Source organism: Vipera berus, assembly GCF_964194415.1.
Source record: "Vipera berus genome assembly, chromosome: 7".
Classification (NCBI taxonomy): domain Eukaryota; kingdom Metazoa; phylum Chordata; class Lepidosauria; order Squamata; family Viperidae; genus Vipera; species Vipera berus.
This window is the reverse complement of record NC_138209.1, coordinates 70,852,778-70,877,867: the sequence shown is the minus strand read 5'-3', so window position 1 is coordinate 70,877,867 and position 25,090 is coordinate 70,852,778. Positions and strand designations below refer to the sequence as shown.

At 42.3% G+C, this 25,090-nt stretch overlaps 2 protein-coding genes across 6 annotated transcripts in view; one reads left to right on the top strand and one right to left on the bottom strand.

Annotated features, from left to right (window-relative positions):
• Window positions 1-347: 347 nt before the first annotated feature.
• DCUN1D4 (defective in cullin neddylation 1 domain containing 4) overlaps window positions 348-25,090 on the top strand; it is a 42,159-nt gene continuing 17,416 nt past the window's right edge. The window contains exons 1-9 of one of the 5 annotated variants that reach the window (XM_081333003.1): window positions 1,359-1,581; window positions 10,748-10,840; window positions 11,001-11,071; window positions 13,843-13,882; window positions 17,852-17,966; window positions 19,508-19,599; window positions 20,163-20,233; window positions 21,687-21,778; window positions 24,110-24,218. In XM_081333003.1, the coding sequence (XP_081189129.1) occupies window positions 1,527-1,581; window positions 10,748-10,840; window positions 11,001-11,071; window positions 13,843-13,882; window positions 17,852-17,966; window positions 19,508-19,599; window positions 20,163-20,233; window positions 21,687-21,778; window positions 24,110-24,218 (738 nt within the window). In that variant the 5' untranslated portion in view covers window positions 1,359-1,526. Of the gene's footprint in view, window positions 503-1,358; window positions 1,582-10,167; window positions 10,242-10,747; window positions 10,841-11,000; window positions 11,072-12,758; window positions 12,955-13,842; window positions 13,883-17,851; window positions 17,967-19,507; window positions 19,600-20,162; window positions 20,234-21,686; window positions 21,779-24,109; window positions 24,219-25,090 lie in introns of those variants that run through there. The other 4 variants (XM_081333005.1, XM_081333006.1, XM_081333004.1 and 1 more) reach the window with 4 other exon arrangements.
• SGCB (sarcoglycan beta) overlaps window positions 21,720-25,090 on the bottom strand; it is a 28,627-nt gene continuing 25,256 nt past the window's right edge. The window contains exon 7 of the mRNA XM_081333011.1: window positions 21,720-21,858. Coding sequence (XP_081189137.1) covers window positions 21,827-21,858 — 32 coding nt within the window. The 3' untranslated portion in view covers window positions 21,720-21,826. The remainder of the gene's footprint in view (window positions 21,859-25,090) is intronic.

The window sequence follows — 25,090 nt, the reverse complement described above, 5'->3', positions numbered from 1 at the left end:
CCAATGAATTCACGGCTTGGGCGTGGCCTCCGATCGCCCCTGTCCAATCCGAGCCGGCCTCCCCCTCTCCGTGTCACGGTTCCTCTTTTTTTTTTGCACGCGCTCGCTCCGCCGATTGGCGGAGTCGGCGGCCCAACGGGCGAGGCGGAACCCTCCCCCCCCAGTCACGTTGGGCGGCTGTCTCCGTCCGGCCAATCGGGAGGCGCGAGATCCGGCGGGTGGGCCAGCCGGCTGAGCGAGAGGCGTGGCGGGCGAGAATACCGTCGGGGACGGGAGGCGGGGCGAGGGAGCGGCGTCCAATGGCAGCCGGCGGCGGCGGCGGGGGCGTGGCGGACGGCCCGGCCTGGCCTGGCCTGAGCCTTGCCTGGGGAGGGAGGGCGAGCCGAGCGGAGTCGAACGGGAGGCGGCGGTTGGAGCGCCCGCGCTGGGCAGGCTGTGGGGTGGGGTGCGCACCCGCGCTACGGCCGCTGCCCCAAAATGCACTCGGATGCCGCGGCTGTCAGTAAGTGGGTCGCCGGGCCGGGCCAGCCGGCGTTTGCCTGGTCGGGAGGAGAAAGCGGCTGGTGCCGACGGAGAGTCCGGGGATGCATTGACGGGGCTGTGGGGGGGGGGAGGCTCCCTGTGACGCAGTTCGACCGAGGAGGCTTCCGGCTGCGGCGGCCCCCCCCCCTTCCCTTTACTGCTCCGTTCCTCCCCCCCCCCCGCCCCACTTCCCTGCCCTTCTGAGCGGCGGCCAGGTTGAGTCGGCGAGCGGGATCAGGGATCCAGGGCCGGCGGTGATTGGGGGCGGGTGGGTGGGTGGGATGTAGAAAGAAAGGGAAGAGCCCGCTCGCCTTCTCGCCCCCCTCACTGCATGGTGGGAGTTGTAGTTCCCGCCCGCCCTGGCTGCGCGGCCCGGCTTGGCCGGCGGACTACAATTCCCAGAGTGCATCCCGCGGACAGCTGTCTGCCTGTCTCTCCCCCCCACACACACACACACGCCCCCTCCTTTCTCCACCATTCGCCCCTCTTTTGGGTCAGGGGTGCAACTGGAGCCCAGGCACGCCTTGCCTCTCTGCAGGTAGAGGGGATGGGGTGGGGGTCTCTGCAGGGAACTCCCCTCGAAGGGGCAGTTGCATGGGGTCGAGGGTCCCCCCCCCTTTTTTTTTCCTTTTTCAGGGGGAAATGAAGCTGGGGAGGGGATCCCCTAACGTGTTCTCTCCTCCCACGTTGAAGCCTGGACGTTTTCTTAGGGCTTTTGGTCTGCGCTGGACAAACTTCATCGTGGTTTGATTGACACTGATCAAAAAAAAATGGGGGGGGAGGAAGGACGCATTAATTCTCTGTCCCTTTATACAGGAGTTCTCCCCCAACCTTGGCTACTTTTCAGACTTCAACTCCCAGAATTCCCACTGGCTGGAATTCTGGGAGTCCCAGAATTCCCACTGGCTGGAATTCTGGGAGTTGAACGATAATCAATAGCCTTGATGATCAAAGCACAACGCGTGTACAGTGAGATTGGCTGAGTTGAAACCCACAGGTCTTAAATGTTTGGGGACCTTTGCTGCCTTTCATACCTTTCTTGGAGGTCAACGGAAGCCGGTAATTTATTTCAGGATAAGCTTATTTATGAAAGTTGCTGTTGCAATTTAATTTGTTGCTGGATAGCCATTTGGTAAGAGAGAAATCCTATTGGATTGTTCATCGATCGGGGCCATTCTAATAGTTGGGTAAATTTTTCTAGGTCAGCCTGTGTGTGTGTGTGTGTTTTTTTTTAAATATTCCTGATTTTTCTAGGCTTTGTAAATGGGGAACTTACATTCTTGATTTTGTAAAGAGGCTTACCTGAATATGCATAGTAGCCATAGAGGAAGGGGTTTTCTCTGTAGTTACAACAAAATAGCAAGCTGCTAACGGTTATTAAAGGTTAGTAAAAAGAAGAGCCTTCCATGAAACCTTGATGGAGAAGGGAACAGAGTGGCAGAGAGGAGCCAAATCCCTCTGTTCCAGGGGTCTTCAAACTTGGCCCTTTTGTGACTTGTGGACTTCAGCTCCCAGAATTCCTCAGCCAGCATCCCTGGGAGTTGAGTTGAATTCTGGGAGTTGAGGTCCACAAGTCATAAAAGGGCCAAGTTTGAAAGACCTCTGCTCTATTCCTCTCTGGCCTCTTGTCACCTGCATGAATCTTTGTCTGTGATGATCAGTGAGTTTTTAAACTATTTACTTGAATCAAGTTTGTCCATGCAGTGTACAGGACATAAATATTCTTCTTGGGCATTACAGCAAGTAATGGATAGTTTACAGCAAGTAATGGATAGTTCACACTGTAGCCCATAATGTATTTTTCAGTGTATGTGAAATTCAGAATTCTCTTTTGTTTGTTCTGGGCTGAAAAAACTTGTCTTACTTTAAAGGTAAGAATGTTATTAAGCTAGTCATCTTGGTGGCTCCCATAGAAAGATGAAAAGTTCTCCCTAATTCCTGTTCAAAAATAATATTATTTCTCCATGATATTGCTCAGTTTATTTTTATGAATATTCTGTATTCATTTTTAAAAAATGGAAGAAAGTCCCATAAGAAGTAGCTGCTTCTGAAATATGTGTGATTTAGTTATGCTTCACTAGAGAATTTTGACCTACTCAAAGAAGGAACTTCTTAAATTTTGTCTGTGTACACTATTAGTAAACAAAATTATCCATCCCTATTATTAATACGTTATAGATTTATATCAAATTTCTTTAGTTTTTAAAACTAGGCCCATGTCTTCAAAAATTTCAACAATAAGTAGCAGTAAACTAATTTAGCTGGCATCCATTGAACAGTTGAATAAGTTTAGAAGTGCAGACAGACGTCTGAGATTATTGCTGAATGCTTGGAAATTGAGAGGAAAGTGGCTATGTTGTAAGATTAGAATGCAGAATACTGGGAATTAAGGCTCGCTGGGAAAAAAAACAGATTACTTCCAAATAAATTCTCTTAAGAATTCAAGCGGCAGCCTTACTGGTTTTATGAAGGGATAACCCCTATTAAACTTCAAGGATAGACGAAGTAATTCTATTGCTTGATAGTATTTTCTTCTGAGTAGGCATGTACTGTATAGAAATGCATCCTCGCAGTAACATGTAAAATCGCACTTCAGCGTGCTTATTAAAAAACACTGAACTTAAATATGACTAGAAGTAAAGTACTCTGTTTAGTCTTGCTGGTCTTTAATTTGAGGTGCCATTTTAACACATCACGTTTAAATATTTTAAGCTAATTTATTCATTTTAAAAGAAATAGGTTTGAAAACCACTTCTGCAAAAGATCTCTAAGGGGAACCTTGTTTCAGAGGGCAGGCATTGCTGTAGAGAAGGCTTACTTCCAAGGTCCCAGTTGATGCCATTGTTTAATGAAAGGAAAACCTGGTGGCTTAAAACTTATTCTAGGCTTATATGTAAGTGTGAAAATGTCTTGCAAAGAACTAATTCCCCCCCCAAAAAAAAATTCCCTGGTTATCTGGAGACTTAGCATATGTGGTACTTGAATAGTTCAGTTACTATAACAAGCTTCATTTGAAACGATAAAATGCTGACAATGGGAATGGCTTCGTGGTAATTTACATTAGTCATTTCATATGCTATATATCTATATTGATCTGTGATTAATATATGTATGTATATATTTGTGTATATGTACATGTGTGTTCTGTGTACATATGTACATGTATGCGTATGGTATATATTCTTTTGAGAGCGGGCATCAGAATTTCATTTTTTTAATGTGTGCCAGTGTGTTTACAGTAAAAAAGTGATAATAAAGGTTATAGGTAAAGGTAAAGGTTCCCCCGCACATGCGTGCTAGTCGTTTCCGACTCTAGGGGCCGGTGCTCATCTCCGTTTCAAAGCCGAAGAGCCAGCGCTTGTCCGAGGACGTCTCCGTGGTCATGTGGCCGGCATGACTAGACGCCAAAGGCGCACGGAACGCTGTTACCTTCCCACCGGAGTGGTCCCTATTTTTCTACTTGCATTTTTAACGTGCTTTCGAACTGCTAGGTTGGCAGAAGCTGGGACGAGTAACAGGCGCTCACTCTGCTACGTGGCACTCGGGATTCGACCCGCCAAACTGCCGACCTTCTGATCGACAAGCTCAGCATCCTAACCCACTGAGCCACCACGTCCCTATAATAAAGGTTATATGTGACCTATAAAAATTGGAAACTGATTATTTTAAAGTCTACCCCTCATAGTGGCTAGCTAGTCTCAGTTTCATACTCCTAAGTTCTCAAATTGCTTGGCATAGGATGCCAGAATTTCTCCTCATTTTGCATCTTTCAGCTTTTAGTCCTTCAATTTTGCTGCAGATGGGTTTTAAATGAAAACTTTTTCACATTGTCTTGCTGATATTGTTTGAGCCTATTTGCTATTTAATTATGTTCTTGAATTTTAATGTTATTTTACTGTAATATATTGTTTTAATAGTAACATCTTGAGCACTGCTTGTACTGGAGCACCAAGCCATAAATATATTTTAAAGTAAAATGAATAAGTGGAGCTAAAGCATTTTGAGCAGGTAGCAGGGGTTGGTTGATCTTGTTGGCTCTGAAACTAATTAGGGTTTAACCTTGTTAGTATTTGGAATGAAGTCCTCCAGACAATACCAGTGCCGAGCTTCGAAGTTGAGAAGAACACCCTAGAACAGTGATGACGAACCTTTTAGAGACCGAGTGCCCAAAACTGCAACCCAAAACCCACTTACGTATCGCAAAGGCACGCTGGCTGAGGAATTCTGGGAGTTGAAGTTCACAAGTCATAAAAGGGCCAAGTTTGAAGACCCCCCCCCCCGGTATAATGCATCTGCTGCCTAAGGAAAACTGGGAGAACTTGAATTTTAGGCTGCAACCTTCTGACCACAGAATTGATTGGATTTTCCTTTTTGAGAGCAGAGAAAATGGCCTAGTTTTGGAGGGGCTAAATGTAACACTGAATTATTTTTCTTACGCTCCTCGGAGGTAGCTGCAGCTCTCCCTCACTGTAAAGCTCTGGTTTTAGGAGAGCGAAGAAGGGAAGAAAAAAGGGAACTCACGGAAGGTGAAGTATTCAAAGGTTTCTCATCTGAGCCCATCCTTGAACAAAATGTAAATCAGTTCCTGAGGTGCTGTAGTATTTCTTTCCTGTTGCTTGCAATTGTCTTTCCACCCTCATTTCAGCCCAGCTGGCCTGTTGCCGATGAAGCATTTAAAATGTGGAAGCCCTTTGACGGGATAGAATAGGATTATAGAATAGTCTTTATTGGCCTAGTGCAGGGGTAGGCAACCTTGGCTCTTTTATGACTCATGGACTTCAACTCCCAGAATTCCTGAGCCAGCCAAGCTGGCTCAGGAATTCTCGGAGTTGAAGTCCATGAGTCATAAAAGAGCCGAGGTTGCCTACCCCTGGCCTAGTGCAGGGGTAGGCAACCTTGGCTCTTTTATGACTTGTGGACTTCAACTCCCAGAATTCCTGAGCCAGCCATGCTCAGGGGAAATGGAGAGGTTTCCAAGCTGAGCCATGCTGGCTCAGGAATTCTGGGAGTTGAAGTCCACGAGTCATAAAAGAGCCAAGGTTGCCTACCCCTGGCCTAGCGCACAGGTCTGCAACCCGCGGCTCCGCCGTCTCCTGTGGCTCCCAGTCCTCTGCCATGTGCAGTCCCCCCCAAAAAAGTGGGACTAAAAAAGTTCAACCAATCAATTCAAATGTGCAGGGTAGGTGCATATCTCGCCTTGGCTCCACTCTTCAGTCAAACCCTGTTCTGTGCATGCGCACACGTACGCACATGTGCACACATTTTTTGCGGCTCCCAGTTTTTCCTTTTGTGAGGGAACTGGTTCCGAGTGGCTCTTTCACTGTTTCAGGTTGCTGACCCCTGGCCTAGCGTTATTGGACTCACAAGGAATTTGTCTCTGGTGCATAAGGCCTCAGTATAGGTTCAAGCAACAAAGTGACAAATAAATCATAAGATACAATCATAAATCACGATACAACCAACAAAGCGATGGTCACAAAATACCAACAGGAGTAGGCAATAGTTCCCTCACAAAAGGAAAAACTGGGAGCCGCAAAAAATGTGTGCACATGTGCGTACATGTGCGCATGCGCAGAACAGGGTTTGACTGAAGAGTAGAGCCAAGGCGAGATATGCACCTACCCTCTCTTTTCCTCCGGAAGTCTAGCACCATCTCCTTCGTCTTGCCGATGTTCAGGTGCAACTTGTTCTCTAGACACCGTGAGGATAGTTTTTGTACTGTGGAAAGCATAGAAGGCAGGTTTAATTTGGAGGGGGGGGGGTTCTAGTGGTTTAGTGTTTTCTTTCTTATAATGTTGGTTGGTGAACACTGGAAGTGTTAACGTGTTGTTTTTATAAGTGATCCTTTATAGGTAATGATGGTGGTGGTGGTGTTAGTTGCGAAGTCGTCTCCAACCCATCGCGACACCATAGCTCTGTTGAAATGTTGTTGTTCTGTTTTGTTTCTTACTTTTCCCGCCGTTTGCTTTGCTTTCCGTTCTTACCACGGACATTTAATTATTTCTTTTGCGTCATGAGTACCGTGATATTTATTGCCTTGTAAATTGCCTTGAGTTTGAATTGACGATATTCATCCCTTTACACTTGCATATTTTTGTTTCCATTCATTGTTTTTCATCGAATTGCGTGCTGCCCGTGTTGCTTTTGATGAGATGGGTGGTTATATAAGTCTGATTAAGCGGTGGCTCAGTGGGTTAGGACGCTGAGCTTGTCGATCAGAAGGTCGGCAGTTTGGCGGGTCGAATCCCGAGTGCCACGTAACAGAGTGAGTGCCTGTTACTCGTCCCAGCTTCTGCCAACCTAGCAGTTCGAAAGTATGTAAAAATGCAAGTAGACAAATAGGGACCACTACGGTGGGAAGGTAACAGCGTTCTGTGCGCCTTTGGTGTCTAGTCATGCCGGCCACATGACCACGGAGACGTCCTCGGACAAGCGCTGGCTCTTCGGCTTTGAAACGGAGATGAGCACCGGCCCCTAGAGTTGGAAACGACTAACATGCATGTGCGGGGGAACCTTTACCTTTGTTGTTGTTGTTAGTTGCGAAGTCGTGTCCGACCCATCGCGACCCTATGGACAATGTTCCTCCAGGCTTTCCTGTCCTCAGCCATCTTCTGGAGTCCATTTAAGCTCACGCCTACTGCTTCAGTGACTCCATCCAGCCACCTCATTCTCTGTCGTCCCCTTCTTCTATTGCCCTCAATCTTTCCCAGCATTAGGCTCTTCTCCAGTGAGTCCTTCCTCCTCATTAGGTGGCAAAGTATTTGAGTTTTAGCTTCAGGATCTGGCCTTCTAAAGAGCAGTCAGGGTTGATCTCCTCTAGGACTGACCGGTTTGATCGCCTTGCAGTCCAAGGGACTCGCAGGAGTCTTCTCCAGCACCAGAGTTCAAAGGCCTCAATTCTTTGGCGCTCAGCCTTTCTTATGGTCCAACTTTCACTGCCATACATTGCAACTGGGAAGACCATAGCCTTGACTATACGCACTTTTGTTGACAGGGTGATGTCTCTGCTTTTTAGTGTGCTGTCTAGATTTGCCATGGCTTTCCTCCCGAGGAGCAAGCGTCTTTTAATTTCTTGACTACAGTCCCCATCTGCAGTGATCTTGGAGCCCAGGAAAATAAAATCTGTCACTACTTCCATTTCTTCCCCATCTATTTGCCAGGAATTGAGAGGGCCGGATGCCATGATCTTGGTTTTCTTAATGTTTAGTTTCAACCCAACTTTTGCACTCTCCTTCTTCACTCGCAACAAGAGACTCTTCAGTTCCTCTTCACTTTCTGCCATTAGAGTGGTATCATCTGCATATCTTAGGTTGTTGATATTTCTTCCAGCAATCTTAATTCCAACTTTTGATTCATCTAGCCCTGCCTTTCTCATGATGTGCTCTGCATATAAGTTAAATAGGCAAGGCGACAGTATACAGCCTTGCCGGACTCCTTTCCCAATTTGGAACCAATCAGTGGTTCCGTGTCCAGTTCTCACTGTTGCTTCTTGGCCCGCATATAGGTTTCTCAAGAGACAAATAAGATGTTCTGGTACTCCCATCTCTTTAAGAACTTGCCACAGTTTGTTATGATCCACACAATCAAAGGCTTTAGCATAGTCAATGAAGCAGAAGTAGATGTTTTTCTAGAACTCTCTAGCTTTCTCCATGATCCAGCGTATGTTGGCTATTTGATCTCTAGTTCCTCTGCCTCTTCGAAATCCTGCCTGTACTTCTGGTAGTTCTCGATCCACATACTGCTGGAGTCTAGCTTGTAGGATTTTAAGCATAACTTTACTAGCATGAGAAATGAGTGCAATGGTGCGATAGTTTGAACATTCTTTGGCACTGCCTTTCTTTGGAATTGGAATGTAAACTGATCTTTTCCAATCCTGTGGCCACTGTTGAGTTTTCCAAATTTGCTGGCAAATTGAGTGTAGCACTTTTACTGCATCGTCTTTTAAGATTTTGAATAGCTCAGCTGGAATACTGTTACCTCCACTAGCTTTGTTGTTGCTCAGCTTTTCTAAGGCCCACTTCACTTCACATTCTAGGATGTCTGGCTCGAGGTCAGTGACCACCTCATTGTGATTATCAGGGACGTTAAGCTCATTCTTGTATAGTTCTTCTGTGTAATTTTGCCATCTCTTCTTAATCTCTTCTGCCTCTGTTAGGTCCCTGCCATTTTGGTCCTTTATCATGCCCATTTTTGCATTGAACGTTCCCTTCATCTCTCCAATTTTCTTGAAAAGATCTCTGGTCCTCCCTATTCTATTGTTTTCTTCTATTTCTTTGCACTGTTCATTTAAGAAGGCATTCTTATCTCTTCTAGCTATTCTCTGGAATTCTGCATTCAATTGGGCATATCTTTCTTTTTCTCCCTTGCCTTTCGCTTCCCTCCTTTCCTCAGCTATTTGCAAAGCTTCCTCAGACAGCCATTTTGCTTTCTTGCATTTCTTTTTCTTTGGGATGGTTTTGGTTGCTACCTCTTGTACAGTGTTGCGAACCTCTGTCCATAGTTCTTCAGGCACTCTGTCTATCAGATCTAATTCCTTAAATCTATTTGTCACCTCTACTGTATATTCAACGGGGATATGATTTAATTCATACCTGACTGGCCTGGTGCTTTTCCCTACTTTCTTCAGTTTAAGCCTAAACTTTGCAACAAGAAGCTCATGGTCTGAGCCACAGTCAGCTCCTGGTCTTGTTTTTACTGACTGTATAGAGCTTCTCCATCTTTGGCTGCAGAGCATATAGTCAATCTGATTTCTATGTTGACCGTCTGGTGATGTCCATGTGTAGAGCCGTCTCTTGGGTTGTTGGAAAAGAGTGTTTGCTATGACCATCGTATTCTCTTGACAAAATTCTATCAGCCTGTGCCCTGCTTCATTTTGTACTCCAAGGCCAAACTTGCCTGTTATTCCGGTTATCTTTTGGCTTCCTACTTTACCTTTACCTTTACCTTTAATAAATAAATGTATAAATAAAAAGACTCTAAACTCAGGTTAGGGTAAACCCTGGATGAGAGTTCAACCCACAGTTGCCATAACATATAATGGCTTTGTTGACTTACCAAGTTTCACATAACAAGCCACATGATTAGTTTACTTTAACCATGATTTAATATTACATATTTGAGTGTAGACTCAATGCGTGGCATGTTTTGTCTACTGGATCTGTATTTGCACAATAGAGCCCTTTCTCAACATTGCTGATAATTAGAAGGTTTAATCTCTTGTAGTAATGCTTGTCATAGTTTTATCTGGCTGTGGCTTAGGGTTGATTTCTGTGAGATGTGATATTTTAGTGTTTTATACTGTTTTGTACTGTAGGACTATTTATCGTGCTTAGTTATCTTAAAAGAATGTGAAACTGACTTGCTGAGTTAAATTAGAGTCTTCTCTAACTTGGTAGCCCTGAATTCTGGGGATTTTAAGGATGCTTATTTTTAATAACCCTGTACTCCTTTGCACATGCATGTTTTGTACTACCTGGAGCGAACACTTGTGTGTGCCAGTTACCTACAATTAGTAAATTAAGTGGTGTCATTTTATTTATTTTGACATAGTATGTTAAATTTTGCCTTCCTTTGATAAAGAGTGGAACTTTGGATAAACCAATGTGTTATGTGAAATATTAATTTGTTGGTCTTGTTTTGTAACAGACGGTGAGAATTTTTCCTCTTCAAGCTGATAGTTTCTTGTTCAGGAAACCTCTTTGGGACCGAAAAGGATTCAGGCTAGCAAAACGCTTATAAAAACTAAGCATGTCTGTTCAGTCTTTACAAAATGCAAGCTTCAGAGTGCTGGGTGAAAAGGAGAACCTATGCAGTGGGGGGATTCAGCCAAAGTTCGCACCACTTTGGCAGAACCGGTAGCTAATTTTTGGTTGCCCAGGCCCAGAATGGACTTCCGGAAGCGGCATCCACACACAGAACCGGTGGTTCACCTATTTGAATCCCACCACTGTTGCAAAAAAAAACAACACACAAAAACCCAGTGGTATTTTCCCACTGTTTACTTGCAGTTAAGCTGTATGCTGTTTATTCATATTAACATTTTTTTTTTGGGTACCCAACAATTTAAGATTTTCTTATTCTGTGTAATGAGTCCGCGTTTTGCTTTGCTAGGGAAATCTATTCATGGCATAAGTAGCTGCCAAGTTGGGCTTTGTGTGTGTGTGTGTGGGGGGGGGTTGTTTCAGGGAATGACTCCAAATGTATTAATGTTGTTTTTAATGTTAAGGATGTATCAACAATCCCTTTTGCTCCCAAGTTCATACTTGGCTCCAGAGATTTTCCTGGCTAAAAACACCAGTGCCTTTGTGGCTCAAATCCGGTCAGAATCTTAACGACTTTCTCTTTATGACATCAATAATAATTTCACCATTCTCCTCAGTTCTAGCTAGCGGCTAGCCTGTACATTTAAAGTATTCCACTTTTTTTTGCGGAACTAATAAAATATGAATTTTATGCCTTTTTTTTCTTTTCATTCCTAGATTTTCAGCTGAACTCTCATCTGTCAACACTGGCAAATATTCACAAGATTTACCATACTCTTAATAGGCTGGTAAATTACTTACATTTTTTGGAAAATCGTAGTTATTTAATGTTAAATAGATGTTTGAATATTCTTCCTTTGTTATTTTGCAATCAGCGATGGAAGACCTGTGTAAATTCAACTGTGCGTACTGTCATTTCTGCTAATTCTTTTTTCTGTATTCATCTTTGGATTCATATTCAAACTTTATGTGCACAACTGGTCTGTCCCTTCATTCTTCCATTAAACAAATACCCATCTGATTCTACATATCTTAGGATTCTTATCCTGCTATTCCTACTACCCTACATAGTCTTACCCACTTGTGGGTTGCCTATCAGTATAATAAGCATGCTGTAGGATTATCAGGGGGGAAAATGAAGCCAGAGCTCTTGGTACTGATTTTGAAGGGGGTCCCAAAGTTTTTCTTAGTAAGTTTTAATACTTTGGGGTTTTTTGGTATAATGGGAATAGTTATATTATTTAGATACGTACTTGTTTATGTGTTTTAATACGATAACTCAATTGCATTTCTGACCATAGGACCCTAATTAGATTATTTAGAGCTGCTTATCCTTGTCAATATAAATGTATAATGTGTCGGGTATAAATATATTAAAACACATATCGAGCTCTTTCTCTGCCCCCTTCTTTCTGGAAGCATCAGGAAGCTTGCCCATCATGATGATATGGTCAATTGTTGGAAGTATTTATAATAGGAACTAAGAATTAGCAAGCCGTTCATTTTCGTCATGGCTTCACAGATGGAGAAATGAAGCTAACACACAAATTACAAATGGGAGAAGATGGCAAGGAAGGGATGAGCATAGGAAGAAAGCAGAGTTTTCAAATCACCAGGATCAGATGGATTACATCCCAGAGTTCTGAAGGAGCTGTCGGAGGTGATCTTGGAACCATTGAACTAATTCTTTCAAAGATCCTGTCGCGCCAGAGAACTACCAGAGGACTAGAAAAGAGCTGATGTGGTTCCCATCTTCAAAAAAAAGGGGGGGGGAATTGATCCAGGAAACTGTATAGACCAATTAGCCTGACATCAGTCCCCGGGAAGATCCTAGAAAAGATAAGCAATAGATCTGCCAATACCTAGAAGCGAGCGAAAGTTATAATCAGAAGCCAACATGGGTTTGTCAAAAACAAATCATGCCAAACAAATCTTATTTCATTCTTTGACAAAGGGACTAAATTAGTGGACCAGTGAAATGCTGTGGACGTAGTCTACTTGGATTTCAGTTAGGCATTTGGCAAAGTAGACCGTAACCTAGTAAGTTAGAAAAATGTGGGATAGACAGCATCACTACCAGGTGGATTTGTAACTGGCTGACAAAATGGACACAACCAGTAATCCTTAATGGTGCTACATCTACATGGGCGGCACGTAATCAGCGGGGTATCCCAAGTTCTGTCTTAGGCCCAATACTCTTCCATATCTTCATAAGCAATTTAGATGAGTGAATGAAAGGGAACTAACTCAGTGTGCTGGACCCCAAAAAAGGCAATGCAGTCCAAGGCTGCATTAACAGAGGGTATAGAATCAAGATCACATGAAGTGTTAGCACCGCTTTATAAAACCTTACTAAGACCACACCCGGAATATTGCATTCAGTTTTGGACTCCACAATATAAAAAAGATGTTGAGACTCTGGAAAGAGTGCAGAGAAGAGCGACAAAGATGATTTGCGGGTGGGGGAGGCTAAAACACATGAACAGGAATTGCCTAGTGAAAAGTACACCTAGGGGATGACACGATAGCAGTGTTCCAATATCTCAGGGGCTGCCCCAAAGAAGAGGGAGTCAAGCTATTCTCCAAAGCACCGGAAGGCGGGACAAGAAGCAACGGATGGAAACTAATCAAGGAGAGAAGCAACCTAGAACTAAGGAGAAATTTCCTCACAGTAAGAACAATTAACCAGTGGAACGGGTTGCCCTCACAAGTCGTGGCACCAACAGTCTTTTCCCCACATGCTTCCTGCTAATGGGAATAATCTTGGGACATACTCCATCTAGCTTCCAATGGGTGAACCAAGAAAGGGATTGGTTTTAAAACAAAGCTAGTTTCTTATCACAGAGAAATGGTCTGGCAAAGGAAAATCATGCGCACAGGCCTTTGAGGGAAGTAAACCTCAACATTGGCTTTGTTTATTTGGTGGATCTCATGTTTTAAAATCCAGAGATTCCATTTTTTTCCAAACAGTCCAAAATAGACTTGTAGTACATACACGAGCTTCTTCTGGACCTTCCTTTACTTGATACAATCCAAAACAACTGGAGGGTACATGGTTGCTTAGTATCTGCTCCAAGTCTAGACCTTTTACAGTATATCCAATTCCTGTATTATTTTAATCCAAAGGTGTTTTTAATCTCGCTGTTAATGTCAGTTACAATCAGGCTGAATTTACCTTGCTGACTTTGGGGGTGGGGGGAAATCAGGCTGCAAGGTCTTATTCATTATTTGCTTATATGGAAAGGGGTTTGGAATTCTTAGAAGTGAAATGAAATCTGGAATTTTGTTGAAGCCATACGTTTTTGCAGTAATTAAAGAGAAATAGCAAAACAAGAATATTAATAGGATTTTTTTTATGATAAAACACTTAAGAATTTTCAACCAGAATAATTTAAAGCAGAAAAGTTCACATGTTTTCCCTCGGATAAGAAAGTTGGTCGTAGCTGTCTGTACTCTTTGACATTTAAATCTGGTGAGGCCAGAATAAGATAGCTGTCAGTCTCTGAACCCACAACGCAATATCCAAACTCCCAGTTAATTAATTTAAATATTTTTTCAGAATTTGACAGAAGATACTAGTCAAGACGATCACCAAACAGGTAGAGTTCTTAACGTTTATATGCATTACACAATTTTTAAGAACGTTGAGTGAAAAGGGAACCTTATTAAGTTCTTACTTGTCAGGCAAATTTGTGTCATTATTTCTATTAAAATGGAGGACAGATTTATAAAATGGGGTGATAGATTGTTTTAAAGGTTTGTTAATGTTCGTTCAGTTATTTAATATTGTTACATCAGTTACTTTTTATATCTAGTAAATGTTCAGTTAAAACAGCAGGCTATTGTAGGCTGTGTTAAAAACATTTGATCAATTTTTTAATTGATTGTTTATCTTCAGTGAATAAATCAGAGTGGCTGAGTTCACACAACATGTGAATCATAACCACCAGTAAACAAACAGTTGTAACTGAGTTCGCAAAACATGCTAAGAAGAAGACCAAACAATTCCCATTACAAACGCTAATATATTCTGCATTTGTACATTATATTAGGCCTAGTGTTGGTTCCTAGCAGCTTCTGAACTAGTCTGCAAGTATCTGATTTTTAGAAACATTTTCCCATTGCCTGCTTTCTAAGACCGGGAGAAAGTATCACTGGCTCAAAATTACCCAACTAACTTTGTGCCTTAGGTGGGATTCGAACTCATGGTTCCCTGCTTTGTAACCTAGTGGGTTAACTATTGCACCAAACCAGCATGTATACATCGATAAGGGCACTATAATAATGACAACTTTATTTTCATATCTACACTCTGTTATAGATATTTCAAACATACATTTAAATTGGGGGGTGGGTGGGCAAGAGTTACCTCATGGTCATCAATTCACACTTCCATAAACTGAATTGCATTTCCAATCGGTTGACTGGTTACTGGTTTCAAAATCTTTAAAAAAGAACTGGTCTTTGGGGTTGTTTTTTTTTCGGCCCTGAAGACTTTACTTTGGTTTGTAAAAGTTGAACAGATAACTTCCTGTGCCTAAGTCAAATTGATTTATGACCAGGCTAAAAAGCGCTGGTCCCAATAGGCCCTTGAATAGCTCTGCCTTTTGTTTTGGCCTATTGAAAAGATTTCCACTCAGTGTGAAACTATTAAATAAAGGAACCTAAGATGTTTTTATAGACTTTTTTTTAATCATGCCTCAGTCAACTCTGGACTGTTCACAATTAAAACTCAGCCCCCCTCAAATCAGCATAAATTTAACTAAATCATGGATGCAGGTAACCCTTGACTTACGGTCACAAGTGAGACATTTGTTAACTGAGTTTTGCCCCATTTTGTGACCTTTCTTGCCACCGTTGTTAGGTGAATCACTACAGTTGATAAAAGTTAGTACACGGCTGTTCAGTGAATCTGGCTTCCCCATTGATTTTGCTTCTCAGAAGGTTGCAAAAAGGGACGGCGTGACCTTATAGCAATGGCCATAGGTCTGAATTCATCTGAATTTTAATCACCTGAGCATGGGGATGCTACAAAGGTCGTAAGTGTGAAAAATGATCATTTCAGTGGCGTTATTTTGAACAGTCACTAAGTGGACTGTTGTAAGTCGAGGACTGCCTGTGCTGAGTCACCATCAAGTCAAATGGCATCTTAAGACAGTGAGTGAGTGGGGATTTCAGCACTCAACAGATTACCCAAACACTACCCTAATTTTCAAATCTCTCAGTTAACCATCTGTCATTCTATTCAATATATAGAAAGTCCACAAACAGCTTCCAGTCTCGTATAAAATTATATAATACATTGTCCCTAATCAAGGTAGTTAATTTTGCCATCTCTGCTAAGTTGATCAATTTCAAAATCCACTCTTCAACTGTTGGCACCTCATTTTCTTTCCAATGCTTGACATATAAAATCCTCACAACGGTCATCCTGTAACGAAATAATGTCCCAAACTGTTTTTCGATGGGTTTGTTGTCCCTATCGTCTAAAAGGAAAGCTTCAGGTTTCATTAATATTTGTGCTTAAATATTTTCTGTAAGGTAAAGGTAAAAGGTAAAGGTTCCCCCGCACATGCGTGCCAGTCGTTTCCGACTCTAGGGGCCGGTGCTCATCTCCGTTTCAAAGCCGAAGAGCCAGCGCTTGTCTGAGGACGTCTCCGTGGTCATGTGGCCGGCATGACTAGACGCCAAAGGCGCACGGAACGCTGTTACCTTCCCACCGTAGTGGTCCCTATTTTTCTACTTGCATTTTTACGTGCTTTCGAACTGCTAGGTGGGCAGAAGCTGGGACGAGTAACAGGCGCTCACTCTGCTACGCGGCACTCGGGATTCGACCCGCCAAACTGCCGACCCACTGAGCCACCGCGTCCCTAATATTATCATACTAAATAAATATAATAAAAGTAGTACAGAAAATAGAGAGAGAGAATATTTTCTGTACTACTTTTATTATATTTATTTAGTATGATTTAACATACTTACAAAAGGGACGCGGTGGCTCAGTGGGTTAGGACGCTGAGCTTGTCGATCAGAAGATCGGCAGTTTGGTGGGTCGAATCCCGAGTGCCGCGTAACAGAGTGAGTGCCTGTTACTCATCCCAGCTTCTGCCAACCTAGCAGTTCGAAAGCACGTAAAAATGCAAGTAGAATAATAGGGACCACTACGGTGGGAAGGTAACAGCGTTCCGTGCGCCTTTGGCGTCTAGTCATGCCGGCCACATGACCACGGAGACGTCCTCGGACAAGCGCTGGCTCTTTGGCTTTGAAACGGAGATGAGCACCGGCCCCTAGAGTCGGAAACGACTAGCACACATGTGCGGGGGAACCTTTACCTTTACCTTTTAACATACTTACAAGACCACCCCATACGATAAAGGTACCCGGATTTTGATTATATTTCCCACACTTGTTGGAAATTCCTCTATACATTTTTCCTAGTCTTCTCTGGGGCCAAATACCAGCGCTGCATCATTTTATAAAAACATTCTTTCGAACTTTAACTCAAAGTACATTTTAAATCATTGGTCCATATATTCTCCCATTTATTTAGTGTTGTGTTATACCCAAAGTTTTTTGCCCATTTTACCATACGATCTTTGACCTCTTAAGTCATATTTTATTTAGCAATCGGGTGGTTATCCCCAGAACATAAATTGATATCCAATTCAGATTTAGCTCCTGCGAAAACAAAACCGTTTGTTTAATCAAGTTTAGTCTTTCAAAAAATTCTGCAATAATTAAACCAATCACAAAGAGATCCTTCACTTACTAGTTGTTCTCTTGTTATTATCTTAAATCCTTCTTCAAATATCAATAAATCCTGATCTGTCACCCATTTAAATTCCAGTAGCATCTCTCTTCAATGGAATGCTTCATGGGGTGATAATCAAAATAGCACTTTGTCATCCAATCATCTTTTACATTTTCCCCATAAGCACCCGATCGATTGCTTAATGATATGATATGATTCTTAAAACCAGGTGTAACTTTTACTTACAGAATAATTTTAGATAAGGCAATTCTAAGTATAAGTTGGTAATGTAACATAGAGGTTGCATACCTGACTATGTCCCTACAACCTGTTTTTCCAATGGCTCATCCTTTTAGAGACATTTCCTTACTTAAACAGAGAAACAGAATGACCAAGGGTGGGCAAGAAAGCAGTGGGAGTAGGAGAGACTTTTGATTTCCCGTTGGTTTCCCCACTGAGTTTCCTTGTTCTAGTAATTTTGATTAATCCTATTAATTCTTATAGAATTCTGAAATTTGATGCTTCTTTAATTTTAATTCCCTTGCTTGTCGATCTCAAGCTACTTTCAGATATTTAGGAGCATTGCACATCTGAATTTTCTCTGCTGATGTCTCCCTGTGGCATTTTGACCTGTGGCATTTTCTTCTGATATATTTATTGCAATTTATTGTTCCCCAGTTTAAAAGGTCTGCGCTTGATTGATAAGCAGCCTCAAAAGTTTTGGGAGAACGTAGAAGTGGATGAAATAAGGTGACGTAGTAACATCCCCGTCCCGGTTTCACGTTTCTCTTTTTTTTTTTCCTGCATTCTCTTGCAGGAAACCTGAGATCTTGCAGTTCATCAGACAGCTTTAGCAAAGTTATGCCTCCAAGGAAAAAAAGGAGACCGACAGCAGGAGACGATCTGACAGCTAAAAAAAGTAGACACGATGGGTACGTAAGCTGTCCTGTTTGGTCATTTTTCAGTTAAGAAACACGACATAATAAATAAAATAAATTTGGAAGGGCAGCAAACCAGAAGAAGATGGTTGAACTTTCAGCTCCCACCAGCAACTTGCTTAAATGAAATTTCTAGGCTTTCTTATTATGCTCTGCGGGCCTGGCACAATGTAGTCTCATTATTTTAAGAGTCATCGTCAGTGCTACCTATTCCTTCCTTAAGAAATGGTTTAGGGTGACAGATTTCTCCGCAGATTTTATAATTTGACCTATGTATTGCACGCGCTTTGATTACGGTGGGGGTGTGGCAAGATGCTAAACCTGCAAAACAGAAATCTCACAATGATGAGCCTTAATTTGTGGTAAGTAAGCAAAGTAAGATTTGGTAGGCAAGATTGGTTTCCTGCTTCTGGTTGTACATGTAAATCGTAGGGAAGAAATGTTCTGGATCGCAATTGAGCACAGCATTGGTGCTCAGTTGCGATCCAATTTGTGAAGGATGCGTGTAATATAATGTATATTTTTACTCGTGGTTTTTCACTTGTGTGTAGTGTGCACCGTGGACAGCACTTAATTTTGTTCTGAGATATACAATGATAATAAAGATATTCTATTATTCTATTCTATTCTATTCTATTCTATTCTATTCTATTCTATTCTATTCTATTCTATTCTATTCTATTCTATTCTATTCTATTCTATTCTATTCTATTCTATTCTATTCTATTCCATTCCATCCCATCCCATCCCATCCCATCCCTATCCCTATCCCTATCCCTATCCCTTCCTGTTCTTTCCATACTCTACTCTACTCTACTCTACTCTACTCTACTCTACTCTACTCTACTCTACTCTACTCTACTCTACTCTATTCTATTCTATTCTATTCTATTCTATTCTATTCTATTCTTTCCATGTTTTATTCTACCCTACCCTACTCTACTCTACTCTAGTCTATCCCTACCCTATCCTACCCTATCCTATCCTATCCTATCCTATCCTATCCTATCCTATCCTATCCTATCCTATCCTATCCTATCCTATCCTATCCTATCCTATCCTATCCTATCCTATTTTTTCCATATTCTATTCTATTCTCATTCCATTCCATTCCATTCCATTCCATTCCATTCTATTCTATTCTATTCTATTCTATTCTATTCTATTCTATTCTATTCTATTCTATTCTATTCATTTCTCTGTTATTCATTAAAGCAGCCTATTTTTTTTCCTGGGCTTCAGTGCAAGTCTGAAAAAAATCCTTGTGCTGTAAGAATTGCAGTTAATTTGATAAAGCAGCCTCCACTTTTTCCAGGACCATGCCATCCATTGCATCTGTTTAAGGCTTGTCTTGAAAGTGCTTTAAATTCCAGTGTAGAATTTGGAAGTTTATGCAACTGATCTTATAACATTATTTATAGTGTCAGAACTAGGGACAAGATGTTACTTCAAAAGCTTGCCATCTATCAACATTGGCATATCATTTTATAGAACTGTGAAACACCATGTACTTAAGCTTTTCCCCTTTTTTTCAGCGTGTACAGAAAATATGATTCTACCAGAATAAGGTCAGAAGATGATATGTTTTCAAGTAAAAGGTGTTTAGAATGGTTCTATGAATATGCAGGCAAGTACTCACATCTGCACATCTGACTAAGCAAGAATTTGAAAGGAAAAAAAATCAATTCCTATTTGAAGTATTAAAAATATCATTTTTTAATTAAATAAGGATGACTTCAAGTAATTTTACCTTTCTCTGAAAAGTCCAACTTAACTTTTCATTTGAAATTACAGTCAGTTTTTGCAGATCCTTAATAGATCCATTTATGAAAATCCAAAGGTGGTTTTGAGCTGCTGTATTTTAAACATTTGAAGTATATCTTTTCTTGGTTAATTGGAGCAGTGGATGTGAATCTGCAGTAAAGTAAATAATAAAATTTGATTCTGTTTTGACGAACCTTTGGGCTCTTTGAATATTTGCGCGTTGTGACAGCTGTGTGTGTGGGACTGAGACAGAGAAAGGAGTTTTTGATCTTTGGACCTGCACAGCCTATTGTGTGCCTAAGCAGTGTCCAAGAAGTCACATCCTTGTAAGACTTGCTCTTTTTGTACAACCCAGACAGTTGGACTTTCATAATCAAGTAATTGTAAATTTTGAATAGAAAATAATCTTTTGTCATTTACTTGTAGGAACAGATGAGGTTGTGGGTCCTGAAGGAATGGAGAAGTTCTGTGAGGACATAGGGGTGGAGCCGGAAAACGTACGTTCAAGTTCATTTATAGGTTATAGGGTACCAGGTTGTGCTTCTCCCGTTTCCATTTTTTTCGTGATTTATTTGTTCTGTCGTTCCACCCTGAACCTGATGAGGAACTTAACGCATTGATAGCGCTGGCACAGTGTGCTTATCCATTGTGTAATTAAATGGCAAATATGGTGGCTGTTACCCTCTAGCATGTGGGCAACTCTTATCGCACACCTTCCCTTTGTGATTAGATAATTGTAGCAAATGGTTCCATATGTCCACGCATGCAGGATGCATGTTATAGTCCATGAATGTATACTTTCCAGTTTGTTTAGGAATACATACATCCAGAAACAATGTTGACCGGCATTTGGATGGCATACTTAAAAATTTGCTCTGGTAACAGGCTATCACAAGAAAGCCACTGAGATGGATCGTTGGGCATATGTGAGGCAGAAATTATATACATTTAACCATTTGACTGTTTTGTGCTAATCATGATATGAAAGTGGCCCATTGAAATGATTTGATATTTTATGTTTTTGCTGAAAAGAAGAAATTACTCTTCAGCCCTCATCTTTCCGTTTTACGGTTCAGGTATTTTTGTCTTTCCACTCACCACTGAACGCCAACACTGGGAATATCCCCTGCACTTTTTCAAGTCTAAATACTTGGGGGGGGGAAATGGAGCTCTGTATCCCTTCTGCCCTATCCCTGTTTGCCAATATAAGGCTTTGAAGACTAGATGCATTAGAAAATCATTGAAGAAATATAAATTCTCCTGTTTGGTTAGACCGTGTTTTCCCCAAAAGTAAGACCTACCTGAAAATAAACCCTAGGTTGATTTTGGGGGGTGGGCCTAATAAAAGCCCTACCTCAAAAATAAGCCCTAGTTTTGGGGCGAGCGACAGGCCTAAAAATCAAGCTAGGGTGAGGAAGGTTGGAGCTGCCCCACGTGCCCCGTTGCAGCCAGGCCTCCCATTAATTGGTCGCCTCCCATTAATTGGTCGCCTCACTGGACCACTTTTTCTGTCCGTCTCCCCCCCCTTCCAGAAAGGCCTCTGCAGCTGAGAATGGAGCTCCGGGTTCTCCCCCGGCCTGCATTTCACCATTAGAGGCCTTACGGAAAGGCCTCTGCTCAGCTGAGAACCGAGTTTTGGATTGAATCCGTAGCTCGGTTGTCGGCTGCAGAGGCCTTTCCAGAAGGCCTCTGATGTTGAAATGCAGGCCAGCGGGCACCATGCACGTCAATCGGGAGGTCCATTCTCAGCTGCGGAGGCAGTCCCTTCGGCCGCAGAAGAAATGGGCCAGCTGGAAATAGGGCTGTTGGTCCCACCACTGCAAGGCGAGACTGTGGAAAAGACGCCGTTCCTCTTTTGAAGGCAAAAAAATAAAAACAACACTGGGTCTTATTTTCGGGGAAACACGGTAACAAACTTTTGGGTCTTTTGTTTGTTTATTTGTAAACCAGGTAGCCATGCTCGTGTTGGCTTGGAAATTGGATGCTCAGAACATGGGTTATTTTACATTGCAAGAATGGCTAAAAGGAATGACATCCCTGCAGTAAGTATTATTTCTGTTATCAAATGTGAAATAGCTCCGGTAGCGATCTCATGTCCTCTTGCAAAATGAACCTCGCACGTCTATATAAAGTAAAAAAAAAACAACAAAAAACAAACAACTGTACTTTCTTAGCCAATAATTTTGCGAAGCTGCATAGAATATGCAGGAGCTGCGGTGCAGTGATTAGAATTCAGTACTGCAGGTCAACTCTGCCCACTGCCAAGAGTTCGATCCTGACCGGTTCAAGGTTAACTCAGCCTACCATCTTCTGAGGTGGGTAAAATGAGGACCTCAGATTGTTGGGGGGCAAGACGCTGACTGTAAACCGCTCAGGGTGCTGTAAAGCAGCATGAAGTGGTATATAAGTCTTACGTGCAATTGCCACTGCTGTCTATTTACCCGGTTTTATTTACTGTTCATTCCACAAGACGTGAGGCAGATCACAAAGCATAAAAGAAATATATTCTGTAAAATTGGGAGCATTCAGTATTAAAAAGCTTACCTTAACAGGAATACTATGAGGCCTAAAACTTTGTGGAACAGCTGCTTTTTAAGCCATTTCCAAAAGGCAGGGCAGTTGGGGTATTCTATAGCTCAGGAGGCAGGTGTTTCATGGCATGGGGGGAGCTACATAAAGAGAGATCAGGTAGACCAGCCCTTGAAATTGGATCTGGAAATGGCCATAGCATACCGTGTTTCCCTGAAAATAAGACTGGATCTGATAGATGGTCTTCCTCAGTGGTGCCAATGTTAAATGTTAAATAGCATGGGGGAGTGGAATTCTGTACTGGAGCAGCCACCCATTGCAGCGCTCCTTCTCACACACGATGCCTGAGGTTGCCTACTTGTGAGGGGATGAAACCACTGCAAAACACAACCAGAAAGCTTCATCCTTATAGACCAGGGGTCTTCGAACGTGGCCCTTTTATGACTTGTGGACTTCAACTCCCAGCATTCCTCAGCCAGGCACGAGGAATTCTGGGAGTTGAAGTCCACAAGTCATAAAAGGGCCACGTTCGAAGACCCCGGTTATATAGATGTTCCAGAGGGACGCCCTCTACCAGCAAGATCACAAAACCCTTTGCATCTAGCAAGTTCAGGCAGACGGACACTCTTATAATCAATCTGTTGCCCCTGCGGAGATTTAGCAGGCTGATGAAGCGCATGCAAGTCAGAAAGTGATCTGACGGTAGCAAAAGACTGGTGATGATGACCTCCATTTTTGGATCACGCTACATCTGCTTCAAAATAATGCCCAGGTCTTGCATCTGACCGTGTAAAGGCCAAGATTTCTTGGTATCTCGTGATTGTCGTGGGGGAAGTAAACACTTAGGCCCATCCAGACTACAAGTCTCCCCACCCCAGGTCAGGGAGATTCACCCAAACACTAAAAGACTGAGAATCTATTTAGTACCCTTCAAACTGTTCCCCTGTTCTCAGGCTCAGCATAACATGCAGACAATCTCTCCCTGTCCTCTGTGTGGCAGCAGGACCCAGATTGTTGGGAGCAATAAGCTGACTTTGTAAAAATGCCGCTTGGGGGGTGCCGAAAGCCCTAATAAGCAGGCATATACATAGAATGAAGGCTATTGCTAAGCACATTGATTTGTGCTTCTTAGATTGTAAGCCGCCCTGAGTCTTTGGAGAAGGGCGGGATATAAATGGGATTAAAAAAAACAACCTTCCGGTTGTAATCAGTGTCTCAAGGACAGTTGGCATCATGCTCCGTCCCTGGTCCACTTGCCACTCCTTTCATTTGCGCTCACACATACACTCTCTGCCTCCAGAACGTATACCAGCTCATGATCACCCTCTTTCCCTGAAATTGTTCTCCCACTAGGTCCCAAGTAATGGGGTTGAAGTCCCTCCCCTCCTGGGGAGGGGAAAAACAATTTACTGTGCCCCACATGTCTTAGGACAGAGGCCCCCAACATTTTGGGGACCAGGGTCCGGTTCCGTGGAGAGAGGTTTTTCCGTGGACCGGAGAGCGCGTGGTTTTGTGTGCTGCCTGCATCCAATGGATGGGGCTTTGTTTGTTTATGCGGACCGGTTGCTGGCCTGCCGCGGCCCCGGTACCAGTCCACGGACCAGGAGTTGGGGACCCCTGTCTTAGGAGACTGCCCTAGACCTTCCGCTTTTGTGTGTGGTACATGGATTTCTCTCACATGCTAAGTGAAGAAATGTTGTGTACTGTAATTTTGTGAGAGTTGTTTTGGGAAGACACTTTTCATGTTTTAAAAAACAAGGGATCTAGAACTTGGGGGGGGGGGATTGTAGCAATCTGTCTCATAACATTTAAATTACCATTCATGAGAATTATTAATTTTGCAGATGTGATACGACAGAGAAGCTAAGAAATTCTTTGGATTACTTGAGATCTTTATTAAACGAGCCTATGAACTTTAAGCTTATTTATAGATACGCATTTGACTTCGCACGTGTGAGTAGCCTGAAATTCTGTTAAATCTTCCAGTAAATTATGACCAAAATGAGAAAACCATGTGGGGGTGCTTTATTTTCTCTCCTGAATTGCTCGCTTTAAAACAATTACTCTTGATTTGAAACTGAGGGAAGAAATTAACCTTGCTAAGCTGAAGGGCAAAATACATTACATTCTGGTTTGAAGCATATTGTGAGGAATTGAGGTTGTTGACTCATTGCAGAATACAACCTATCCAAATCTGTGCATGTTGCCCCAGAGTCTTCCAAAATTGTATTTTTTAAGTCATGTTAATAATATCGTAGAACATTCAACCCCAGAGATGGTTTTTGGCCTCAAACCAATCTTGTATGTCATGGAAGTGATGTCATTTGGAAACATTTGCATACCTCCAATATTTAATGGGACAAGAAGGGAAGTATTAAATATATGGGAAGCTGCCACATGGTTAGTATTTAACTTTCATTTAACCCTTAAGTGTTAATTTTTAAAATGCTTTCTGTTGACTCTTCCTGCTTCTGAGACTGTGGATTGTACTCAGAGTCCAGAAGAGGCCTTCAGTCTAAAACGTTACATATCTCTGATTTTTTGAAGTTGATTATTGTAACCATAAAGAGCAGCTATTCCTTTCTATTATTGTAATCCCAGAATGAGATAGTATAACTTACGCAGGTAGGAATATGTCTCTTAATATGTGAATAGGTCACTTCCTGGGGTTGGAAGTACCATATGTCTTCATACTGAAGATAGCATTAAGTACCTTGACAAACTCTAGAAAGAGTGCAGAGAAAAGCATCTAAGACGACAAGGGGTCTAGAGACTAAACTGTATGATGAATGGTTAGGGCAGGGGTAGGCAACCTTGGCTTTTTT